The sequence below is a fragment of the Protopterus annectens genome, chromosome 7.part1 (assembly GCF_019279795.1).
Source record: "Protopterus annectens isolate FY-2018-M chromosome 7.part1, PAN1.0, whole genome shotgun sequence".
Lineage (NCBI taxonomy): Eukaryota > Metazoa > Chordata > Ceratodontiformes > Protopteridae > Protopterus > Protopterus annectens.
Genome location: NC_056740.1, coordinates 139,398,510 through 139,423,397, shown reverse-complemented (window position 1 = coordinate 139,423,397; position 24,888 = coordinate 139,398,510). Strand labels below are relative to the sequence as shown.

Below are 24,888 nucleotides of genomic sequence, written 5' to 3'. Positions count from 1 at the left end.
GGCCTAAGCAGTGGGGGGCTCCCACTTCCAAAACAGGGAGTAGTAAGGCATCCGCCTTCGGAAAAATGGCAAAGTGACTTAACCTAAACCTTCCAAGCCCTGCTCAGCTGCCTGCTCCCTTAGGAGGAAAGCTCGCCCTGCATGCAAAAAACTGCAAACTCATTACCCAGGACAAATGGGTTTTGAATATAGTTTCCCATGGGAAAAGATTCCATTTCCACACCCTACCAACCCCAAACGGTTGGCCAGACCTACCCCCAAATCAGTGGGCAGAGGCCCAACAGCAAAGTATCAGGGCTGTTCATCTTGTCCCAGCAGAAGAAAGGGGACAAGGTTTTTATTCGACTTTTCCTGGTACCCAGAAAAGACAGCTCCTAGCGTCCTATCCTGGACCTCTCCATTCTAAACACCTTTTTGGTAATCCCAAAATTCAAAATACTAACACTTCAGCAGCTGCTTCCTGTGCTGGGCAAAGATGTGTGGTTGGCAACCTTAGACTTTAAGCAAGCTTACCTGCACATTCCAGTCAGGGAATCGTGCAGGAAATACCTATGCTTCAGGGCAGGCTCCAGGCACTATCAGTTCTCTGCACTTCCCTTTGGCTTATCTACTGTGCCCAGGGTATTCACAAAGTGTCTAGCTCCAGCCATTGCATTTTGCAAGCAGAGAAAAATTCAGATATGCCCATACTTGGAAGATTGTCTGATTCAGGCAGAAAGCCAGGACTTGCTATTAAAACATCTGGCATTCGTAAAGAAACTTCTTACCTCTCTGGGGTACACCATAAACGAAAAGAAATCTCACCTAGTACCCCGCCAACAGATTGTATTCCTGGGAGCAAGCTTGAACACAACTTCCCAGATGGCTTTCCTCACTCCAGAGAAACAAGTTTATTTGGCAACCTTCTTCAAACTATTGGCCACAAAGACCCAGCTATCTGCAAGGAAAATTCTGCAAGCCCTGGAGTTCTTGGCCTCTTGCATTCTACTAATTCCATATGCAAGACTGCATATGAGGAAACTACAGTGGTATCTAAAAAGCCTATGGTGTCAACATTCTTAGGACTTGGAATCAATGATTCCTATCATTCCTTGTATAAAGACAGAGTTCCTTTGGTGGGCAGAGGCCTGCTACCACAACAAAGGGCTCCCTTTCACTCTCCCCCCTGCCACCCAAACCCTAACAACAGAAGCATCAGACTATGCATGGGGGGCTCACTTGGCAGGGCAGTGAATTCAGGGCAGATGGAACCCGAGACAGGCGCACCTGCATATCATCCAGAAAGAAATGGTAGCTGTACAGAATTCCCTGACAGCCTTCAAAGACCGCATTCTTCCAGGACAATTATTGGTAAAGTCAGACAACACCACAGTTATGTGGTACATAAACTAGCAGGGGGGAACCCATTCGTACCCTCTCTACAGACTAGCCATGGCTCTGTGGAACACAGACTTGAGCTACCAAGTGCACCTGCAAACTCAATTCCTGCCAGGCAAGCTAAATTCACTGGCAGACGACCTGAGCAGAAATATCATGGACCCACACGAATGGAAACTGGAACCAAAAATATTCAAATTCTTCAGGAACAAATGGGGGACTCCAGAGGTAGACCTGTTTGCCTCCTCTCAGAACTACCAATTGGACAAATTCTGCACAAGGACTTCCCAAAGTCAAGCCTGGAAAGTAGATGCCCTGTCCTTTACCTGGGAAAGCCTCTCAGTTTATGCCTTTCCCCCTCTGCCTCTCCTCTCGAAGGTTCTGCAAAAGATCAAACAGGACAAGCCAAGGTCAATACTGATTGCACCAGACTGGCCATGCCAGCACTGGTACCCCCCTCTTATGCAGTATGACACTCTGGAACCATGGCACCTGCTTCAGACCCCTTCCCTGCTGTTCCAGCAGGCGGTCCAGATGCTGCACCCTCAGCTTCAAACCCTGAACCTTGCAGCCTGGCTAATTCCTTGAGCTCTCCAGTAGCATCTCTCAGTAAGCAGGTGCTAGATGTCATTCTGGAGGCAAGGAGGCGTAGTACTTCGAAAATCCTATGCTGAAAAGTGGAAAAGGTACTGTTCCTGGAGCCAGACTCAGGAGATGGGCACAATGGTGCCCAGCTTGCCTCGTATTCTTCAGTACTTAACAGAAATGCTCCACAAGGGCCTGTCCTTGTCAATTAAAATTCATGCCTCTGCCATTTCAGCACATTATAATACTGAGCCACCCCTCTTTTCTCACCCCCTGCTAAAGCAATTCCTTAGAGGGGCCAAAATTTAACACCACCCCAGGAGAGCCCCTACTCCAGCCTGGGACCTTAACTTTGTATTGGAAAAGCTCACTCTCCCTCCCTTTGAGCCAGCTGCAACTGCAGAGTTGAAATTCCTTTCTTGGAAAACAGCCTTCCTTCTAGCCGTCACTTCAGCAAGAAGAGTGTCTCAATTACAGGCCCTTAATGGCAGTGGATCCTTTCATTATCTTCCATGCAGACAGAGCTTCCCTCTGGACCAGTCCTTCCTTTATGCCCAAGGTGGTATCTAGTGTGGCCCTAAATCAGTCCATTCATTTGCCTACTTTTTTCCCTAATCCACAAAACAAAGGAGAACAAATACTGCACTCTTTGGACATGCACAGACAACTTTGATTTTATTTGGACAGGACTAAGCCTCTCAGAAAATCTGAACAGCTGCTAGTAGGCTTTGCTGCAGGGGCAGAGGGGAAGGCCATTTGAAAGCAAACCATTTCTAAATGGATAGCCCTTTGCATTCATTTCTGCTATAAGCACCATGGAAAACCTACCCCACAGGGCATAAGATCACATTCCATCAGGGCTGCATCTACCTCAACAGCCTTTCTCAGCGGAGTCCCTACCAGGGACATCCTAGAAGCTGCTACCTGAAGTTCTGTACGTACCTTCACCAAGCATTACCACATGCCTTTTTTTTCTAAATCCAGAGCTGGTTTTGCCACTGCAGTCTTGCAGGACTTAATAGCTGGCCCTAATGCTCTCTAACTTCCTTAGCTTTGGGAATCAATCCAACTGTGATGACTGCAACAGTGAAACACTAAGAACATTGTACAGTTTTGTGCACTTACCATAAATGTAGATGTTCAAGTGTATTCACTGTTACAGTCCTGGTTACCCTCCCTTCAGCCCCCTGACTTCTCTTGGCTCTACCTTTCCTCCTTCTTTGGTGTATTTAAGTTTTCTGATGTATTTGTTTTTTGATGGAGGTGTACCACAACATATAATTGCTTCCCCTTGTGGGGGCACTTGACATCTGGGGCAAGAAAAACTGATGTAATGGCGTCGGCTGCATTTTTTATACCTCTGACGTCATGGAAGAAGGGACAGCATCCGACGCAGGAATCCAAGACTCTGGTATTCAGGCCGGCTGAGGGCTACCTGCAGGCAGATAACCCAAATGTGATGACTGCAACAAGTGAATACACTCGAACATCTACATTTATGGTAAGTGTACACAACTGTACTTTCTGTGCACATCCCTTTGGCTTATCTACTGCGCCCAGGGTATTCACAAAGTGCCTGGCTCCAGCCATTGCATACTGCAGGCAGAGAAATATTCAGATTTACTCATACTTGGACGATTGCCTGATTCAGGTGGACAGACAGAAATTGCTACTTCAGCACCTTGCTTTTGTAAAGAGACTTCTAACTTCTCTGGGGTACACTAACAACGAAAAGAAATCCCAACTGGTGCCCAACCAAAAGATTGCATTCCTGGGAGCAAGCTTGAACACAACTTCCCAGATGGCATTCCTCACTCCAGAAAAACGGGCTTATTTGACAAACTACTTCAAACTAATGGCCACCAAAACCCAGCTATCTGCAAGAAAAATACTGCAAGACCTAGGATTCATGGCCTCATGCATTCTTCTAATTCCATATGCAAGACTGCATATGAGGAAACTTCAGTGGTACTTAAAAAGTCTTTGGTGTCAACATTCTCAGGACCTGGAAACACTGATTCCCATCATTCCTTTTCTAAGGGCAGAGTTCCTTCGGTGGGCAGAGGCATGCAACCACAACAATGGACTTCCTTTCACTCAACCTCTCGCCACCCAAACCCTGACAACAGATGCATCAGACTATGCATGGGGGGCTCACATGGCAGGCAAATGCATTCAGGGCAAATGGAGCCCAGAACAAATTCCCTTGCATAGCAATCAAAAAGAAATGTTAGCTGTACAGAATGCTCTGACAGCCTTCAATTACCTTATCCTTCCAGGACAACTCCTGATAAAGACAGACAACACCACATTTATGTGGTATATAAACAAGCAGGGGGGAACTCATTCCTACCCTCTGTGCAGGTTAGCCATGGCCCTGTGGAACACAGCCCTCAGCAACCAAGTGCACCTGCAAGCTCAATTCCTGCCAGGCAAACAAAATTCACTGGCAGACGACTTAAGCAGAAATTGACTGGACCCACGTGAGTGGAAGCTGGAATCCAACTCTTTCAAACTTCTAATCCACAGGTGGGGGACTGCAGAGGTGGACCTCTTTGCCTCCCCCCAAAACCATCAGTTGAGCAAATTTTGCACCAGTAATCCCCACAGCCAAGCGTGGAAAGTGGATGGCCCTATCCTTTACATGGGAAAACCTCTCAATTTATGCCTTTCCCCCTCTACCCCTCCTCTCAAAAGTACTACTCAAGATCAAACAGGACAGGCCAAGGGCAGTCCTTATTGCCCCAGGATGGCCACGCCAGCACTGGTATCCACTCCTATGCAGTCTGACAGCAGTGCCACCCCGGCACCTACATCAGACCCCCTCCCTGCTGTCCCAGCAGGAAGGACACATTTTGCATCCACAGCTGAAAATCTTGAACCTTGCAGCCTAGCTTATCCCCTGAATACACCACCAGCATCCCTCAGCAAACAGGTGCTGGACATCATCCTTGAGGTCGGAAGATCTGCTACTAGGAAATCTTATTCAGAAAAGTGGAAAAGATATTGTTCTTGGAGCCATTCTCAAGGAAAGGACACAGCTGCGCCCATCTTACTTCAAATCCTAGATTACCTAGCAGAGCTACTCCACAAAGGCATATCCTTCTCATCAATTAAAATTCATCCCTCTGCCATCTCAGCTCACTACAGTACTGAGCCACCTTTTTTTTTCTCACCCTCTCATCAAACAGTTCCTGAGGAGAACTAACAGTTTAAGGCCCCCGAGGAGAGCTCCCACTCCTGCCTGGGACCCGAGAAGCTCACACTTCCCCATTTTGAGCTTGCTGCTGCAGCAGAGTTAAAATTCCTCTCTTGGAAAACAGCCTTACTTCTAGCCATCACTTCAGCAAGAAGAGTGTCTGAGTTACAGGCACTAATGGCTGTGAAACCGGTCATTATTTTCCATGCAGACAGGGTTTCCCTCAGGACTAAACCCATCATTTATGCCTAAGGTGGTATCCAATGTGGCTTTAAACCAGTCCATCCATTTACCAACCTTTTTCCCTAATCCTCAGAATAAAGGGGAAAGGATTCTACACTCCTTGGACATGCACAGACAGCTGAGAATTGTACCTTGACAGAACTAAACCTTTCAGAAAATTTGACCAGCTGCTAGTCAGCTTTGCTACAGGGGCAGAGGGCAAGACCATTTCAAAGCAAACCATTTCCAAATGGATAGTACACTGCATCCATTTCTGCTACAAACACCATGGAAAACCTACCCCACAGGGGATCAGAACTCATTCCACTAAGGCTACCTCAACCTCTACAGCATTCCTCAGGGGAGTCCCTACCAGGGACATCCTGGAAACTGCAACCTGGAGTTCTATACACACCTTCACCAAGCATTACCACTTACCTATTTTTTATAAATCCAGAGCTGGATTGGCCACAGCAGTCGTACAAGGCCTGCTAGCCAGCCCCAATACTTCTTGACTGCCTCCACCCTTCCTCAGCTTTGGGAATCAACCGAAGTGTGATGACTGCAACAGTGAAACACAAAGAACATAGTACAGTTGTGTACACTTACCATAAATGTATATGTTCGAGTGTATTCACTGTTGCAGTCCTGGTTACCCTCCCACCAGCCCCCTGTCTTTTCTATTCTTTCCGTCTATCCTCTTTTTGGCCATATCTTATGGCAGTGGTATTTACTTTTTACTGGAGGTGTTCCACACCATGTAATTGCTTCCTATTGTGGGGGCTCCTGACATCTGGGTCAAGAAAAACTGATGTAATGGCGTCGGCTGCATGTTTTATACCCCTGATGAACTGATATCATGGAAGAGGCGACAGCATCTGATGCAGAAATCCCAAGACTCTGGTATTCGGGCTGACAGAGGGCTACCTGCAGGCAGATAACCCAAGTGTGATGACTGCAACAGTGAATACACTTGAACATCTACATTTATGGTAAGTGTACACAACTGTACTTTCTGCACCTGGAAAACTGTCTTATTGGCAGCTCTTACCTCAGCCAGGAAGATCTCAGAGCTACAAGTTCTGGTGGCTGACCCACCATTCCTTACCTTCCATCTGGACAGGGTGTCCCTCAGGACTAACCCCTTCTTCATGCCCAAGGTGGTGAACGACGTATCCTTGAACCAGTCCATCCACCTACCGACCTTATTCCATAATCCACAGGGGGATAGTGAGAGAGAGTACTCCAAACCCTAATGTTCACAGGCAGTTGAGGATTTCCTTCATGGATGCATCTGCAGTCATAACAACTGGGTTGTCCTGTCGTCAGGCAGCCCTTCAGTCGGCCGGATTCCAAAGTCCGGGTCCGGCTTCGGCTGATGTCGCACTTCACCCGACGTCATCTCTGTTGGACTTGGTATAAAGCATCAGCCGACGCCATTTTCTTCAGTCTTTCTTGCCGTGGCGCCGAAGCAGAAGCTGTTCGCAAGTGCCGGTCGGTCGGATCCAGAGATTACTTCTACCGAATACTACTTGAAGACTTCTAAAGCTAAGTACCCGTTGGGGACTCTTTCTTGCCTCAGCCGATGTCAGAAAAAGTTAATAATTGTTTAACCTGTGGGAAACAAATACCTCATAAAGATTTCCACTCTTACTGCCTGCCTTGCTTAGGCCCAGCCCACGTAGCAGCCTGTTCGTCCTGTGCTTCTTTCAACCGACACGCTTAGGCGTCGGTCGGAGTTTGCAGAACAGTTTTTCGGTTCTGATTTTGCGTACATTATGCCGTCGGATCCTCCGACTACGCATTCTGCCAAAAAACGCAAAGAAAAAGACCGACACTCGCGGTTTCGGCCGAAACCATGGTTAAGCAAACCGCGAGTGTCTCGGTTTCGGCCGAAACTGAGAAAACTGATCTAAATACAGCTGAATCTATCTCTACAACTGAGGTCCCTGCTAACACTATTGAATCGGCCTCAGAAATTTTACCCACTACGGTGCTTACCACTGACTTATCAGACACTATTCCCTTGGATGTCTCTACCCCAGCACGTGGTGCTGCTAGGCCTCCAGCAGCCATGTCCATTAAGGCCTTCGCCAGGGCTAAAGCAGCCAAGACTACTAAAACAGTGCCTGTTAAACCCACCTCAACCAGGCCCTCTTCCAGTTCCCAAATGCTTACTTTGGCAGAAGATTTAATTTCATTAATTAGAGGATCTCAATCTCACCCAGACAGGGCCTCTCAGCCCCCAGACAAGAGACCTAGGGCAGAGCCCCATGAGCCAGTGTCCTCTGATGATTCTGCTGATGAATCAGACATAACTGACCAGCCAGAGGCTTTTTTCTCCAATTTTGAAGATTCTGATGCTGAAGAATCCATTCCAGCTGCTTCCCCACCAGAAGAATTCTCCTTTGGGGAAACCTTGCATGCCATGCGAGAACAGTTCCAATGGCAGCAACAGGATTTTTCAGACTCCAGGAAAAGACTTAGGACCTTTCTGCACCTTCCACAGCACAGGCCCTTAGCTATACCTCCTGTTCTCCCTGTGGTGGATGATGCTTTCAATGATGTCTGCTCCGCTCCAGATTCTTTACCCCCAGCCCCTGCCAAACCAGACAGATTTTTCAGGGTGCCAGATACTCATCACCACCTTTACAAGGCCCCTCTTGCAGACACCGAAACTATTTCCCAGGGTCCCAAGGCAGTAGCCGCGACCATAGCTAAAAACCCTGTTCCTTCTGAAAGGGAAGCAAGGTCATTAGACAGATGGGGTAAAAAGGTTTACACTTCAGCCACTCTCTCAGCTAGAGCTTTAAACTGTCAGTTTCACATGATACAATACCAAGAGTTTATGCTTGATCAGTTAACTAAAAAGCTAACCACTGATGAATCTCTTGATAAGAAATATGTATTAGAAATGGTAAATAACATACAGCAAGTTAGTAACCATTCTTTAAAATGTGGCTATGATGCACTGGAGGCTTCATTTAGATCAGCCATGACTGGCACTGTAATTAGAAGGCATGCATGGCTAAAGGAGCAAGCTTTACGGATCATGTTAAATCTAAATTGCTAGATGCTCCTATGGATAAAACAAGTTTGTTTGGTACACCTGCCCAGCAGGTTATGAAGAAAATGGAAGAAAAGGCAAAATCAGTCCAGACAGTTAAAGATTTCTTGCAGGTTCAACCCCCAAGGTTTAGCAGGAACTGGCCTGCCAAAATTGGTCCTTTCCTGACTCCACAAGACCTCAAAGGGGCAGGAATAGGCGTTCCAGAGGCAGAAATCAATCCAGAGGAGGTGCCTACAGAGGGCGACAGTGGCAAGGTAACAACAGAGGCACAGACTCCACACCTTCCACTACAACAACACAGCCACAGTGACTTAATCCTAAACCCGCCTACCAGGGAACAAATAGCAGCTCCTCTAGGCGGAAAGCTAACTTTATTTTCAAAAAAACTGGCACCACATAACAAAGGACAAGTGGATTTTACGAACCATCGATCAAGGTTACGGTTCCACTTCCACACTTTACCAGACAAAGGGGGATGCCAAATCTACCTCCAAATCAAAAGAGAGAGGCTCTACAACAGATAATGGAGTTAGAAAACATGAGAGCTGTGGAGAAAGTGCCAACAGCAGAGCAAGGAAAGGGTTCTACTCCAGACTATTCCTAGTTCCAAGAAAGGAAAAAGTTGGAGACCAATTCTAGACCTGTCCACCCTGAATACTTACATCATTGTCCCAAAATTCAAAATGCTGACCCTACAGCAACTTCTTCCCATGCTGGGCAAGGAGTGTTGGCTGGTAACTCTAGATCTCAAGGAGGCATACCTGCACGTCCCCATTCGACCAATCTGCAGAAGATACCTCAGATTTCTTGCAGGATCAGAGCACTATCAATTCTCAGCATTGCCCTTTGGCTTATCTACTGCCCAGAGTATTCACAAAATGCCTGGCATCAGTAATCGCCCATTGCAGACTACAGGAATTCAAATTTATCCATACCTGGACGACTGCCTGATACAAGGAGACAACAAAAGCAAGCTGACAACAGATTTACAAAGGGTCATTTACTTGCTTCAAGCACTGGGATACACAGTCAATTTACAAAAGTCAAGATTGATACCATCCCAGACAAGGACTTTCCTGGGAGCGGAATTGGACACAGTAAGACAAATGGCATTCCTAACTACAGAAAAACAAAAAGAACTCCCTCTTTACTTCTTGGCACTAACAAAACTGAACAAGTTAACAGCAAGAAAGGTACTGCAGGCCTTGGGTTTCATGGCATCATGCATAATTTTGGTTCCATTTGCCAGACTACATATGAGAAAACTACAGTGGTACCTAAAGAATTTATGGTCCCAACACAGACACAGCCTAGAAACGGAAATCCCACTAATACCATGCTTAAAACAGGAGTTCCTATGGTGGGCTCAGACATGCCAGTCAAACCCAGGCCTGCCCTTTCGCAAGGTCAAGCAAGCCAGACCATCACAACAGATGCTTCAGACCTAGGATGGGGCATATGCTGGACAAATGCGTACAAGGATTGTGGACACAGGACCAACTTCACCTGCACATCAACCTAAAAGAAATGCTGGCAGTAAAACTGGCAATCCAAAAGTTCAGACCATTTCTCAAGGAGGACCACTTGATGATAAGGACAGACAACACCACAGTCATGTGGTACATCAACAAACAGGGAGGCACTCATTCTTACCCCTATGCAGAATGACTTTGGAGCTGTGGACCCTGGCACTCAGCTACAACATCCAGTTACAGGCAATATTTGTGCCAGGAAAAGAAAACTCTCTAGCAGATATGTTAAGCAGGACCACATCGGATGCCCACGAATGGCAGCTGCACCGGATATCTTCAAGACCATCTCAAGAAATGGGGAATGCCTCAGATAGATCTATTCGCATCACCTCTCAATCACCAGCTCAAAAATTCTGCACAAGGACATTCCACCCACTAGCATGGAAAGTGGACTCGCTCTCCTTCAGCTGGAAAGGCCTAACAGCATATGCATTCCCACCTCTTCCCTTGATACACAAAGTACTTCTAAAAATCAAGGAGGAACGTCCAAGGATAATCCTGATAGCTCCAAACTGGCCAAGACAGCATTGGTACCCACTACTGAGGAGCATGTCTCTGACCCATATGTGGCCAATTCCCCTGATGCCTTTGATGCTAACTCAGAACAACTTCAGCACCATGCATCCAAACCTAAAAACGCTGCAACTGACTGCATGGAACATCACATAGCAGCTGCAAATACAGAACTTTCACAAAGAGTTAAAGACATTATTCTTGAAGCACGCAGGCCTTCAACTAGAAGGAATTATGCTGGGAAATGGAAAAGGTTTGTCATTTGGAGTTCTGAAAGAGGAAAAGATGTATCAAACATAGATATGCCTAACATTCTGGAGTATCTGGCCGAACTGCTTCATTCAGGCCTGTCCTACTCCTCCATCAAGATTCATGCATCAGCTATTTCAGCAGAATACAGCTTTGATCCACCTGTTTTTCACACCCTTTGCTCAGGCAGTTCCTCAGAGGAATCAAGAATGTAAAACCCCAAGGAAACCACCATTGCCAGCTTGGGACTTGAACTTTGTGCTAGAAAAATTGACACTATCACCTTTTGAACCAGCAGCAACAGCAGACCTACAACACCTGTCATGGAAAACTGCTTTCCTACTGGCAATTACTTCAGCAAGGAGGGTTTCAGAACTACAGGCCTTAATGGCAGTGCAACCCTTTCTAATCTTCCACCAAGATAGAGTGTCCATGAGGACTAATCCTACATTTATGCCTAAGGTGGTATCCAGAGTGTCTTTAAACCAGGCAATCCACCTGCCTACCTTCTTTCCCAACCCACAAAACAGAGGCGAAAGAATACTGCATACCTTGGATGTACATAGACAGCTACGCTACTACTTGGACAGAACAAAAATAGCAGAAAGACTGACCAACTCTTTGTAGCCTATGCAACAGGAAGGGAAGGAAAAGCTATTTCCAAGCAGACAATCTCCAAATGGATAGGAAATTGCATACGATTCTGTTACTCCTTCCACGGAAAGCCAATTCCACAGAACATAAGACCTCATTCTACAAGGGCAACAGCCACTACCACAGCCTTCTTACGAGGAGTGGCTACCAAAGACATTATTGAGGCGGCTACTTGGACCTCCGTGCATACATTTGCCAAGCATTATAATTTACCTCTATATTCCAGATCCCGAGCAGGGTTTGCCACTGCTGTTCTGCAAGGGATCCTAAACACACCATAATTTACCTTTATCCTCCTCCCCTAGTTGGCTATGGTATTCTACCCAGTTGTTATGACTGCAGATGCATCCATGAAGGACATAGTACAGTTTTGTACCTACCATAAATGTAGATGTCCGAATTGGATAGCATCTGCAGTCAGGATTACCCTCCCTCCTTCCCCTCTGTGGTACTCCTAGGGTGTTTACCCTCCCAATAGCTAGCTAGTGGGGGGATTTCTTTCATGGTGTATTTGTTTGTATTTATGTACATGCATGCTTATTTTTGTGTTTACCTCTATCTTTTGGAAACATTGGCATCTATCCAAAATTTTTAGCCTTCTATAGGGCTTCTGGCATCTGGGGCAAGAAACACTGAAGAAAATGGCGTCGGCTGATGCTTTTATACCCGAAGTCCAACAGAGATGACGTCGGGTGAAGTGCGACATCAGCCGAAGCCGGACCCGGACTTTGGAATCCGGCCGACTGAAGGGCTGCCTGACGACAGGACAACCCAGTTGTTATGACTGCAGATGCTATCCAATTCGGACATCTACATTTATGGTAGGTACAAAACTGTACTTTTTACCTCCATAAAACCAAGTCTGTTAGGAAATCAAGCCAACTGTTTGTCTCCTTCCACCCCAGGGCTTTGGGGAAAGCCGTGGCCAAACAGACCATTTCAGCCTGGATCTCCAAGGCCATTACTTTTTGCTACTGGTACCACAGCAAAACATTGCAGGGATCTGTTAAAGCCCACTCCACATGAGCTATGGCCTCTTCAGGAGCCTTTTTTAAGGGACTAGACACCAACGCTATTCATGAAGCTGCTACCTGGTCCTCCGCATACATTTTAACCAAACATTACAAGCTGGACCAAGTCTTTAGGGCCAGAGCAGGATTTGCCAGGGCTGTCCTTCATGGATTTCTGGAGAGCTCTTGCAGACCACCACCCCATTCTTAGTGAGCTGTGGCACTTACCCATATGTGGAATACTGCAGCATAGGAATAGAAGGACATAGAAAATTTGTGTAAAATCTTACCATAACCATAATGTCCTTATCTTCCATGTTGCAGTATTCCTTCCCACCCTCCTTCCCTTCCTGTCAGGTTGCACTTGTTCCTCTGGGTGGCACTGGAAAAGCTATGCATTTTTAGGACTGGCTCCGACTGGGACTTCTGTTCTGAGGGCTGGTACACGCAGACGTCACTTTTATGGCCCACATTCCTGCCAGTCAGGTCAGACATCCGATGCACCAGGAGGGACTGAAAAACTCTGGAATACTGTGTGGATGCAAGCAAAAGAAGGGTAAACGCATATGTGGAATACTGCAACATAGAAGAGGATGACATCTATGGTTATGGTGAGATTTTACATAACTTTCCTTTCACCCTCGATCGACCCATTTGTGGACTGTCCTTCGAGTCCTTTTTTGGAGAGACTGCCACCAAGATCTCCAGCGGCCTTTTCTATTCAGTCAATTGAGAGTCAGACATTGAAACTGGTCAACCAGCTTCTGACTGTGAGGGGATTACATCCATCTTCGGATCCTAGCCTGTTTAGCTCTAGAACCTTTCCTTCTTCTACACCCATGCAAAATCCTCCTTCGACTCCAGCTGAGTTTTCAGAGCCCCTGGTACTGAAAATCTGTTTCGGTGCTGGCCTGAACTCCTTATCTGGCACCGATAGTTGCCCTGAGCTCTTCTGGTTTGTTGGAACCAGAGATTTCCCGGAGCCGAGGCTTTGTTGCTGGTTCTGAAGAGCAGGGTTCGACTTTGATTCTTTCGGAGCCCTCCATGCCCCCTTGGGGCCTCAGCATGTGTAAGTTCGTCCCTGGCTTCTGCTTCGGAGGTGACTTCCTCAGTGCAAGGTGGGACCATGGTTACAAAGGAGTCTATTTTGGTTCTGGGCTCCAATCCCTCTGTGAGGGGCCTGCCTTCCAGCCTATGGAGAGATCTTTGTCCTTTATGGATACACAGTCTGTGCCATCCCCTGTCAGGCCAAGTAACTAGTCCATCCCCTTGACCGGATCTTCCTCTAGTCTCTTCTCTGGGACAGAGGACAAAGAAGCTTCGTTATGTCATCTTCAGATACCTCTCCGGAGCATCCCACCAAGGTGGTACCTTTGAAGAAAAAAGTGCAAGAGGAAGCACTTGGGTCCCGTAAAGAGCCCTTCACAGACAATACAGATTTCAATGAAGGGGAAGTTTCCCCCAACTCACCCCCTGAAGATGTTCCCTTCGGGGCCATCCTAGAAATCCTGAAATGGAGGGTGGCTGGACTACCCTCCAACCTTCCTCAGAGGAATCTGTATGCCTAGAGACTTTTTGCACCCAGCCCTCTACCTCCTGGATCTCTCTCCCCATTAACAATCTTATTAAACTGATCACCCAGCAGGGTAAAATTCCTGACTCTGCACTCCGATCCCTAAAAGACTTGACCGGATTCTCTTTGCCCCAAAAGACAAGCATCACTGTGCCAAAGGGTATTTCTGTAGACACCATGGTGGTAACATCAGCCACTAAAAAGGAACTTAGTGAAGAAAGCCCGACTGTCCATCCTCCTAACAAGGAGTCTAGGACTATGGATATGTTTGGGAAGTGTGTATATGCTTCATTGACAGTCGCTGTCAGGTCCATGAGTTATATGGCACATTTTACCAGGCTTCAGAGAGATCTTATTAAATAGCTTTCAGATATTCTTACAGGAGCAGTAGCTGAAGGGATCCGAGATAAGGTTACTTCACAGCTCGCCACTCTTGAATCGATTTCCAGTTCACCGTGAGGCTAATTGCTCATGCAGCTGAAGGGTTCAGACGTAGCCATTAGGAGACATGCCCGGATGCGCTTATGTTTAAGTCTTCTTTCTTCAACTTTAGACAGATCATCCCGTTTTGACCCAAGGTTAAAGAGAGACTAGCTAGATGTAAGAAAGATGGAAAGACCCTTTCTGCTGTAGGCGTACGCTTCTCCACTCCTCAATAACCCTACTCTAGGAGGCAGAGAAGTGGGAGGCTATGGTTCAAAATGACCCAAGGAGTTGTCCAAGACATACGTGGCAATGACTTCCCCCAGAGTAGAGGGGGGAAGTAATAATGGAAGACTCCATCCAAGAGGCAGAAGTGGCCCACAGAAACAGGGGTCCAGAGATTTTCTTCCTCTGGTAACTCCTACCAACCTTCCTGAAAGGAGGCCTGATTGTGCCCTCCTCCTGAGGCAGTCGGGGGACGATTATCCCTGCACCAATCTGCCTGGCTAGAAGTGACTACAAACAAATGGGTGCAGGGGATCTTTTCCAGGGGACACCACATTCTCCTTTCAATTAAACCAAAAAGACTCCTAGATGTTCCACCCAGTCACAGGGAAGTAACAGTCTTCAAAAAGCTGCTCAACAAAAGTGTCATCCAGGCAGTCCCACCAGACCAGAAAGAATCCAGAATTTACTCAAGGATGTCCTTCAAGGATGCATCTGAGTCTTTACAAATGGGTTGTCCTGTCGTCAGGCAGCCCTTCGGTCGGCCGGATTCCAAAGTCTGGGTCTGGCTTCGGCTGGTGTCGCACTTCACCCGACGTCATTGCGGCAGTTCTTCGGGTATAAAGGCATCAGCCGACGCCATTTTCCTCCGTCTTTCTTGCCGCGTGGCGCCCGAAGCAGAAGCTGTTCGCAAGTGCAGGTCGGTCAGATCCAGAGAATACTACTACCGAATACTACTTCGAAGACTTCTATAAAGCTAAGTACCCCGTTGGGGACTCTTTCTTGCCTCAGCCGATGTCAGAGAAAGTTAATAACTGTTTATCTTGTGGGAAACAAATACCTCATAAAGATTTCCACTCCTATTGCATACATTGTTTAGGCCCAGACCACGATGTAGCATCCTGTCTAGCCTGTGCTTCTTTTAACCGGCGGACGCTTAGACGTCGATCGGACTTTGCCGAACAGATTTTCGGCTCCGATTTTGCCTACATTATGCCGTCGGATCCTCCGACTACACAAATAACCAAGAAACGCAAAGAAAAGAACCGACACTCGCGGTCCGCGGTTTCGGCCGAAACCGCAGTTAAGCAAACCGCGAGTGTCTCGGTTTCGGCCAAAGCCGAGCAAGCGGTTCTTTCTTCAACCGATAATATGCCTTCTACCGAGGCCTCTTCTAACCTGGTAGAAACGGCTTCTGAAATCCAACCTTCTGTTGCGGTTTCACAGGATTTATCAGACACCATTCCCCTGGATATCTCTACCCCTGCACGTGGAGCTGCTAGGCCTCCTCCAGCTATGTCTATTAAGGCCTTTGCCAGGGCTAAAGCAGCCAAAGCATCAAAACCTGTGCATGCCAAGCCCCCCTCTCACAGGCCCAGCACCTGCTCCCATATGCTTTCTTTGGCTGAGGATCTCATCTCTTTAATTCGTGGAGCCCAGCCTCATCCAGACAGGGCCTCTCTCCCTCCTCCAGAAAAGAGGCCTAGAGCAGAGCCCCCTGAGCCAGTATCCGCAGATGATTCCTCTGATGACTCAGAACATACAGACCCTCCTGAGGCTTCTTATTCTCCTTACGAAGACTCTGATGCTGAGGAGTCCATCCCTTCAGCCTCTCCTCCTGAGGAATTTTCCTTTGGCGAAACCTTGCATGCTATGAGGGAACAATTTCAGTGGCAGGGCCAAGATTTCTCAGACTCTAGAAAAAGGCTTAGGACTTTTCTACATTTGCCACAGCATAGGCCTTTAGCTATACCTCCAGTTCTTTCTGTTGTGGATGATGCATTTAATGATGCTTGCACTGCTCCTGATACTTTACCTCCGGCTCCTGCTAAGCCCGATAGGTACTACAGGGTCCCGGACACTATCACCACTTATATAAGGCTCCTTTTGCAGATCCAGAGACTATCTCCCAGGGTCCAAAAGCTGTAGCGGCTACTTCTTCTAAAAACCCCCTCCCCTCTGAAAGGGAATCCAGGTCCTTAGAGAGATGGGGTAAAAAAGTTTACACCTTCTGCTACTTTGTCAGCTAGAGCTTTGAACTGCCAATTCCATATGATTCAATATCAAGAGTTTATGCTTGACCAGTTGACTAAAAAGCTGTCCTCTGAAGAATCTTTAGATAAAAAGTATGTTCAAGAAATGGTACATAACATACAGCAGGTTGGTAACCATTCTTTAAAATGTGGCTATGATGCACTGGAGGCTTCCTTTAGATCAGCTATGACTGGCACAGTTATCAGGAGGCATGCATGGTTGAAAGAACAGGCATTACCAGACTATGTCAAATCTAAGCTTTTGGATGCACCTATGGACAAGGTCAATTTATTTGGTTCCCCTGCACAGCAGGTACTAAAAAAGATGGAAGAGAAAGCAAAATCTGTGCAGACAGTGAAAGATTTCTTGCAAGTTCAACCTCCAAGGTTTAGCAGGAACTGGCCCTCCAAGAATTGGTCCTTTCCAGACTCCTCTAAGGCACAAAGAGGCAGGAATAGGCGCTCTAGAGGCAGAAACCAATCCAGGGGTGCCTACAGGGGTCGCCAGTGGCAGGGTAACAACCAACGAGGCACGGATACAGCCACCACCACTACAACAACTCAATCACAGTGACTTGGCGGTGGCACCGCCTACCAGGGATCAACTAGAAGCACCTTTAGGCGGAAAGCTGACCTTATTCTCAAGAAACTGGCACTGCATTACAAGAGAAAAATGGATTTTGCAAACTATAGACCAAGGTTACAGATTCCATTTCCATACTCTACCAGGAAAGAGAGGAATGCTGAACCTACCACCTACTCAAAGGACAGAAGCTCTAAAACAAATATCTCAATTATTAAAAATGAGAGCTGTGGAGAAGGTACCATCTATGGAGCAAGGGAAGGGATTTTACTCCAGACTCTTCCTGGTACCAAGAAAAGAAAACAAATGGAGGCCTATTCTAGATCTGTCCGCTTTAAACACTTACCTCATTGTTCCAAAATTCAAAATGCTGACCCTACAGCAGCTTCTTCCCATGCTGGGCAAGGAGTCTTGGCTGGTAACTCTAGATCTCAAGGAGGCATACCTGCACGTCCCCATAAGACCAATTTGCAGAAGATACCTCAGATTTCTTGCAGGATCAGAGCATTATCAATTCTCAGCATTGCCCTTTGGCTTATCTACTGCGCCCAGAGTGTTCACGAAATGCCTGGCATCAGTAATCGCTCATTGCAGACTTCAGGGGATTCAAATCTATCCCTACCTGGACGACTGCCTGATACAAGCGGACAACAAAAACAAACTATCAGAATACTTACAGAGAGTCATCTACCTGCTACAAGCCCTGGGATATACAGTCAATACAAAAAAGTCAAGGCTGATTCCATCCCAAAGAATAACCTTTCTGGGTGCAGAACTGGACACATCAAATCAAATGGCATTTCTAACTACAGAAAAGAAAGAGCAACTTCCTCTCTACTTCTTGGCATTAACAAAACAGAACCATTTAACTGCAAGAAAAGTGCTACAAGCTCTAGGCTTCATGGCATCCTGCATAATACTGGTCCCTCATGCCAGGCTGCATATGAGAAAGCTACAGTGGTATCTAAAGAATTTGTGGTCCCAGCACCAGCACAGCTTAGAAACCAAAATTCCAATGATCCCATGCCTGAAGCAAGAGTTCCTATTGTGGGCTCAGGCCTGCCAATCAAACACAGGATTGCCCTTCTGCAAAAGTCAACCAACACAAACCATCACGACAGATGCCTCAAACCACGGTTGGGGGGCACACATGATGGGCAAGTGCATTCAAGGCCTATGGACTCAAGACCAGCTACATCTGCACATAAATCTAAAAGAAATGATGGCAGTGAAATTGGCAATCCAGATATTCAGACCTTTTCTCCAAGAAGGCCAGTTGATGATAAGGACAGACAACACCACAGTTATGTGGTACATCAACAAGCAGGGAGGCACACACTCATACCCTCTATGCCGGCTGGCACTGGACCTATGGGATGTGGCTCTGAGCTACAACATTCAGTTACAGGCAATTTATGTACCAGGGAAGGAAAACATTCTAGCAGACATATTAAGCAGAACTACAACAGATGCCCACGAATGGATGCTGCATCCGGACATCTTCATTTACCACAAATAGACTTGTTTGCATCCCCATTCAATCACCAGTTGAAGAAATTCTGCACAAGGACTTACCACCCACTTGCTTGGAAGGTGGACTCCCTATCTTTCAGTTGGAAAAGCCTGACAGCATACGCCTTCCCTCCACTTCCTTTGATGCACAAGGTGCTTCTGAAGATCAAAGAGGAACGTCCGAGGATCATTCTGATAGCCCCAGACTGGCCAAGACAACATTGGTATCCACTGCTGAGGAGCATGTCCCGGGAACAAATATGGACACTGCCCCTGATCCCATTACTGCTAACACAGAACAACTACAACATCCTGCATCCCAACCTAAAAACTCTGCAGCTAACTGCCTGGAACATTACATAACAGCAATCAACCCAAATTTATCACAAAGGGTTAAAGACATAATCCTGGAGGCTCGTAGACCTTCAACAAGAAAAAATTATGCAGCAAAATGGAAAAGATATCTCATCTGGAGTACTGCAAAAGGGCAGGATGTGACACTGGTGAACATAGCCAACATTCTGGAGTACTTGGCGGAGCTCTTCCATACAGGCCTGTCCTACTCTTCCATCAAGATTCATGCATCAGCTATATCAGCAGAATACAGCTTGGATCCTCCTGTCTTCTTGCATCCTCTGCTCAGACAGTTTCTGAGAGGAATTAAAAATGTAAAACCTCCCAGGAAACCTCCATTGCCAGCATGGGACTTGAACTTTGTGCTAGAAAAGCTGACTCTTCCTCCTTTCGAACCAGCAGCAACAGCAGAATTACAATACTTATCCTGGAAGACTGCTTTCCTGCTGGCAATAACTTCAGCAAGAAGGGTCTCTGAACTACAGGCATTAATGGCAGTACAACCCTTCCTAATCTTCCATCAAGATAGAGTGTCCATGAGAACAAATCCCACATTTATGCCTAAGGTGGTATCCAGAGTATCTTTAAATCAGGCTATCCACCTTCCTACATTCTTCCCAACCCACAGAACAGGGGAGAAAGGCTCTTACATACCTTGGATGTACACAGACAATTACGCTACTACCTGGACAGGACAAAAAACAATAGAAAAACTGACCAGCTTCTGGTAGCATATGCAACAGGGAAGGAAGGAAATCCAATTTCTAAACAGACAATCTCCAAATGGATAGGAAATTGCATTAGATTTTGTTACTCCTACCATGGAAAGGAAACTCCAGGGAACATCAGGCCTCACTCCACAAGGGCTACAGCCACTACCACAGCTTTCTTACGAGGAGTGGCTACCAAGGACATTATAGAGGCTGCTACTTGGACCTCCGTGCATACATTTGCCAAGCATTATAACTTACCTCTATACTCTAGATCCTGTGCTGGTTTTGCCACTGCTGTTTTGCAAGGGATCCTAACTACACCATAATCTCTTCTCATTTCCTCCTCCCCTAGTTTAGCTATGGTATTCTACCCATTTGTAAAGACTGCAGATGCATCCTTGAAGGACATAGTACAGTTTTGTACCTACCATAAATGTAGATGTCTGAGAGGAATGCATCTGCAGTCAGGATTACCCACCCTCCTTCCCCTCTGAGGTACTCCTAGGGTATTTGCCAATCTTCAGCTAGCTTGGGGGGGATCTATTATGGTGTATTTGTTTGTATATATGTACATACATGCTTATTTTATGTGTTTGCTCTCTACTATTTGGAAACTTTGGCATTTATCCAAATTTAGCCATCCTGGAGGGCACCTGGCATCTGGGGCAAGAAACACTGAGGAAAATGGCGTCGGCTGATGCCTTTATACCTGAAGAACTGCCGCAGTGACGTCGGGTGAAGTGCGACACCAGCCGAAGCCAGACCCAGACTTTGGAATCCGGCCGACCGAAGGGCTGCCTGATGACAGGACAACCCATTTGTAAAGACTGCAGATGCATTCCTCTCGGACATCTACATTTATGGTAGGTACAAAACTGTACTTTATTTTTAGTGCGAAAGAAAACAGGGGACTGGAGACCTATTTTGAATCTCAGTCAGTTGAACAAATAAATTCAACAAACCAAATTCCAGATGGTCTTGGTACAGTCAATGCTTCCATTCTTGGAAAAAGAGGACTGGATGTGCTCAATAGATCTTTAGCATGCGTATTACCACATAAAAATGGACAAGCGCTCCAGCAGATTTCTGCGCTTCCGGCTGGGCGCCAATCACTATCAGTTCAGATCACTGCCCTTTGGTCTCACCACAGCCCCCAGGGTGTATACCAAATGCATGGCAGTAGTAGCAGTGCATCTCAGGCTGCTAGGATTCCAAGTATTTCCATATCTAGATGACTGGCTCCTTACCACTCCCACCAGGCATCAACTTGTAAAGGCAAGGGACACTCTTCATCTTTGTGCCACCTTAGGCATCACTATAAGCTATGAAAAATCCCATCTGGAACCATTACAGCAACTGAAATTCATTAGAGCTATGCCAGACCGTCACCGGCCTCGTGTCACTTTAGAAAGGCTCCAGAGGATCAGGTCGCAAGTAAGCCAGATCATTCAAAACAAAAGAGTAGGAGCAAGACTCATCCTACAGGCTCTAGGGTCAATGGCAGCCTCTGTCACTCTGGTTCCCTTGGCCAGATATCACATGCAAATTCTTCCAACGGCTCCTGGCCTTCCAGTGGTCCTTGTTGAATCAACCAATGTCCCATCTAATTTGATCACCAGTCATTGCAAAGAAGACCTGAGTTGGTGGTTCCATTCCAAAAAAAATCTTGCCGGGCTGTCCCTTTGTCTATCTTATTGTTATCTAATTTCCATACTGGTTTCAATGGTTCATCTTTTATGTCTCATAAACTTTAAAGCCTTTTTGGAACCTTAATGCTCAGGCTTCCATTTAAAGAACCCTGTGTTCCATGGGATTTGCATTTAGTACTGCAGTCTCTCATTCCTTCCCCCCTTTGAACCTTTAGCAACTTGTGACTTAAAGTTCTTGCCCTGGAAAACCTTATTTTTGATGGAGAATGTCGGAGATTCAAGCCGTGTCCTGCAAACCGTCCTATTTGATATTTCATAATGACAGGGTCTCCCTCAGGACAAATCCTTCCTTTTTGCCAAAGGTTGTTTGAGTCAAATGTCAATCAAACCTTCCATCTCCCAGTCTTTTTTCCCATTTTTTCCAACAAGGGAGAGTACTGTCTACACTTACTAGACATATATAGGCAATTACATGTTTACCTTCACAGAACAAATGACATCAGAAAATCTAACCAACTGTTTATTGCCTTTTCTACACACTCTTTAGGTAATCCAGTATCTAAGGTTACCTTGGTGAAATGGCTTAAGGACTGTATCACTTTTGTTTATAACAAAAGGGACCACCTACCACATCCTGAGAAAGCTCATTCAACGAGAGCTGTAGAAGCTTTTGCAGGTTTTCATGCCAGAGCTTCCTTAGGTGAGATTTGTGCAGCAGCTACATAGGCATCTCCTCATACCTTTATTACTCATTACAAACTGGACCAGGTCTCTAGGGGACATGCATCATTTGTCTCTGGTGCTCAGGAATATTCTTCCATGAGACCTCCCAAGATTCAGGTAGCTAGGAACTCTGTCCCACAGTCAAGGATTACAGGAAGATTGACAACGTCAGATAAATTAATATAACGTTCCATCTGTGTTGTCGATCTTCACTAATCCTTGACATTCCCACCCTCCTTCCCTCTGCCTTAGAACTCTTGGTGGACCGAATATTCATAAAGGCTGGCTTCATTATAGGGACACAGATATGGTCTCTTTATTACTTCATGTCTGTCACTGTTGTAGGCAAACTCGATCTGAGGTAATTTGGTGAGAAACATTATGGGTAGAGCCTGGCTCGTGAGTTTTTGGAAGATGTGAGCTGGAGTAACAGCTGAGGCTGTTCCGAGGCTCAGAACCGAGCCCCACAGTCAAGAATTAGTGAAGACTGACAACATAGATGGATCGTTATGGTAAGACACAACTTCTTTTTCTTTTTTTTAATTTTCGATGCATTGACAACTCAGTAAAGAAGTATTTTGGGGGTATTATTGTAGCAAACTTCTGAGTACGAGATCCGCAATGAAAACAGAGTATAATGGAAAATGTCAGACTGTGGCAGTAAAGACACATGAGCTGAAGCCATTGGGACCTTTCTAGGGAAAACTGTATCTCCGTCTCCCTTTGAAATTTCTTCATGGACCATGCAGATAATAACGTGGTGTTCAGCAATGAAGCACACCTTCTTAAGTGCGTTACATGTCTACAGTTGACCCTATAACTTTAGTAAGGCTTACAGATGTGGGAATAAATTTTATTTTGTTCTGTGGAGGGTGACAGTGGAAGAATGAAACTGGGGTTCTTGCACAGTGTAATGGTACATAAAGTATTTAACCACAGGGCCTTTACAGGAGTGCTTGTCTGCTTACTGGAAATATTTACTTTGTTGCTGTTTTATACCAGTTTATTTACTGGCCTTTGCACTGTATTGCATCCACAGTGACCGTTAACAAGGGGTTGTAGTTATGTGTTCATCTCTTAAAATTGCTTCTCCTGGTGTGAAGAACAATTAAAAAAATCTCTTTGCTAAACAGTATCGGCAAGCGAACCATTGATGGTCTTTTCAGACTGTCAATGACTGTGGTAGTGGAAAGCTGCATTTGTGCAATACAGGCTGATGTGGCACTGACTGCTTCAGTGAGACGCATCAAAGGTGTTTGCTGTCAGCCGTATCTCTGTTGCCTTTGTTGAATCTGTATAAATCCATGTTCTGCTGTTGAACTAATATGCTGCAGTTGAGCATGTGAGTGCAAGCCATTCCAGTAAGTGACAATAAAAACATGGCTAATAAGTCAAAGAAGTACCTGATTTCATTGCTGCAGGTAGTTCTTTGTTTCTATCACTGCCTTTCATATTTAGCTAGTTTGTGTAGTGGTTCACTTCCTGGTAGTGTGGTTAGGTGTTGAAAAGGTACACCTCCATAATCATAGATTCAAAAAGTGTTCATTGCAAATAGTTCAGTGAATCAGTTGTGCATAAAGTACAATTTTTATGGATCTCTCTGAGTAGAGTAGCAAGTAAGGAAAAAAATGAATGTCAGGTGTTGGGGCTTAACTAGTTTCAATTTCCTGAAAAAGACAAATTGGGATCCAGAGTTAATGCTGAACTTGATAAGCACCATATTTGCCATGATAAATTCATAGACGGTAACAGTGTTTATTAATTTGGTAGGAGAACTGGTAAATATCTGATACTGCGTTGGACAAGTTGTTTAGCTTATTTGTATGATATTAATGATATCACCAATATAGACTGTTACAGAGCATGCATAGTGCAAATACAGACTACCAGAGAGTTTTATGATTCTTTTGGCAGTGCTGTAGAAATTACCTCAGTTTTTGTCTTCAAATAGTTGTGGACAGTCAAGTGTTTGTGGGCGGCAACAGCGGTACTGCCAGGCTTCAGTTTCTTATTTAGAATTTGGTGGTTTTGCAACAGTAGCTATGGACATGGAACTCTTCAGCTGCTTTGCTTCAGTGATGTCAAGACAGGTCAGCAAACTAGTTGTTTAGACAAACATTTGTACTTTTGTGTAAATTTGAAAATGTGCATATAGTAAACCAAATAGATTTTCATGTTGGAGAGCTATGTACTTGTATTTAATTAACTATTCACACACTTCTCATCTGTCCCAGATTTTCACTGTCGTCACCAATTTTCCCTCAAAATTACTGTCTTCTGTCCAGCCCTCTAGTGCATTGGAATAAAGCCTTTAGTGGACTCCAGATTACCGTATTCAATTAGCACGGGAGGTTGAGGGGCTGAACAGAAAGTGTGGGAGTAAGTGGCCAATGTTGGCTCACCCTTTCTGGGGTTGGTGGGTGGAGGTAGCGCAGAATTGCTGCAGTTAGCTGCCTTAAGAGCCTGGTGAGCTTGTGCTCTATGCAGTAAGTGGTATACTTCTTCGTTAGGCGGTTGCACATGATGGAAGCAAGCTTGCACCTCCGGAAAGCAGCAAGTGCAGAGCTTGCAAGACTGTGAATAAGAGGTGGAAGTTGGGCACCCTCCCCATCTGCAGGATGATGCTGTACCAGTGTTTTCAATCTCATCACCAGCCCCGCATATGTATACAGTTGACCTTGGCTGAGGC

The 24,888-nt window shown here is 45.8% G+C and overlaps 1 protein-coding gene across 2 annotated transcripts in view; it reads left to right on the top strand.

The window, feature by feature from the left end:
- The window catches only part of ZXDC (ZXD family zinc finger C), a 1,157,677-nt gene that overhangs the window by 773,767 nt on the left and 359,022 nt on the right, over nucleotides 1-24,888 (top strand). Inside the window, exon 9 of one of the 2 annotated variants that reach the window (XM_044078596.1) lies at nucleotides 24,151-24,289. The exons of the other annotated variant lie outside the window; for it this stretch is intronic. Within the exon in view, the coding sequence (XP_043934531.1) occupies nucleotides 24,151-24,289 (139 nt within the window). The remainder of the gene's footprint in view (nucleotides 1-24,150; nucleotides 24,290-24,888) is intronic. 2 annotated transcript variants of the gene reach the window in all.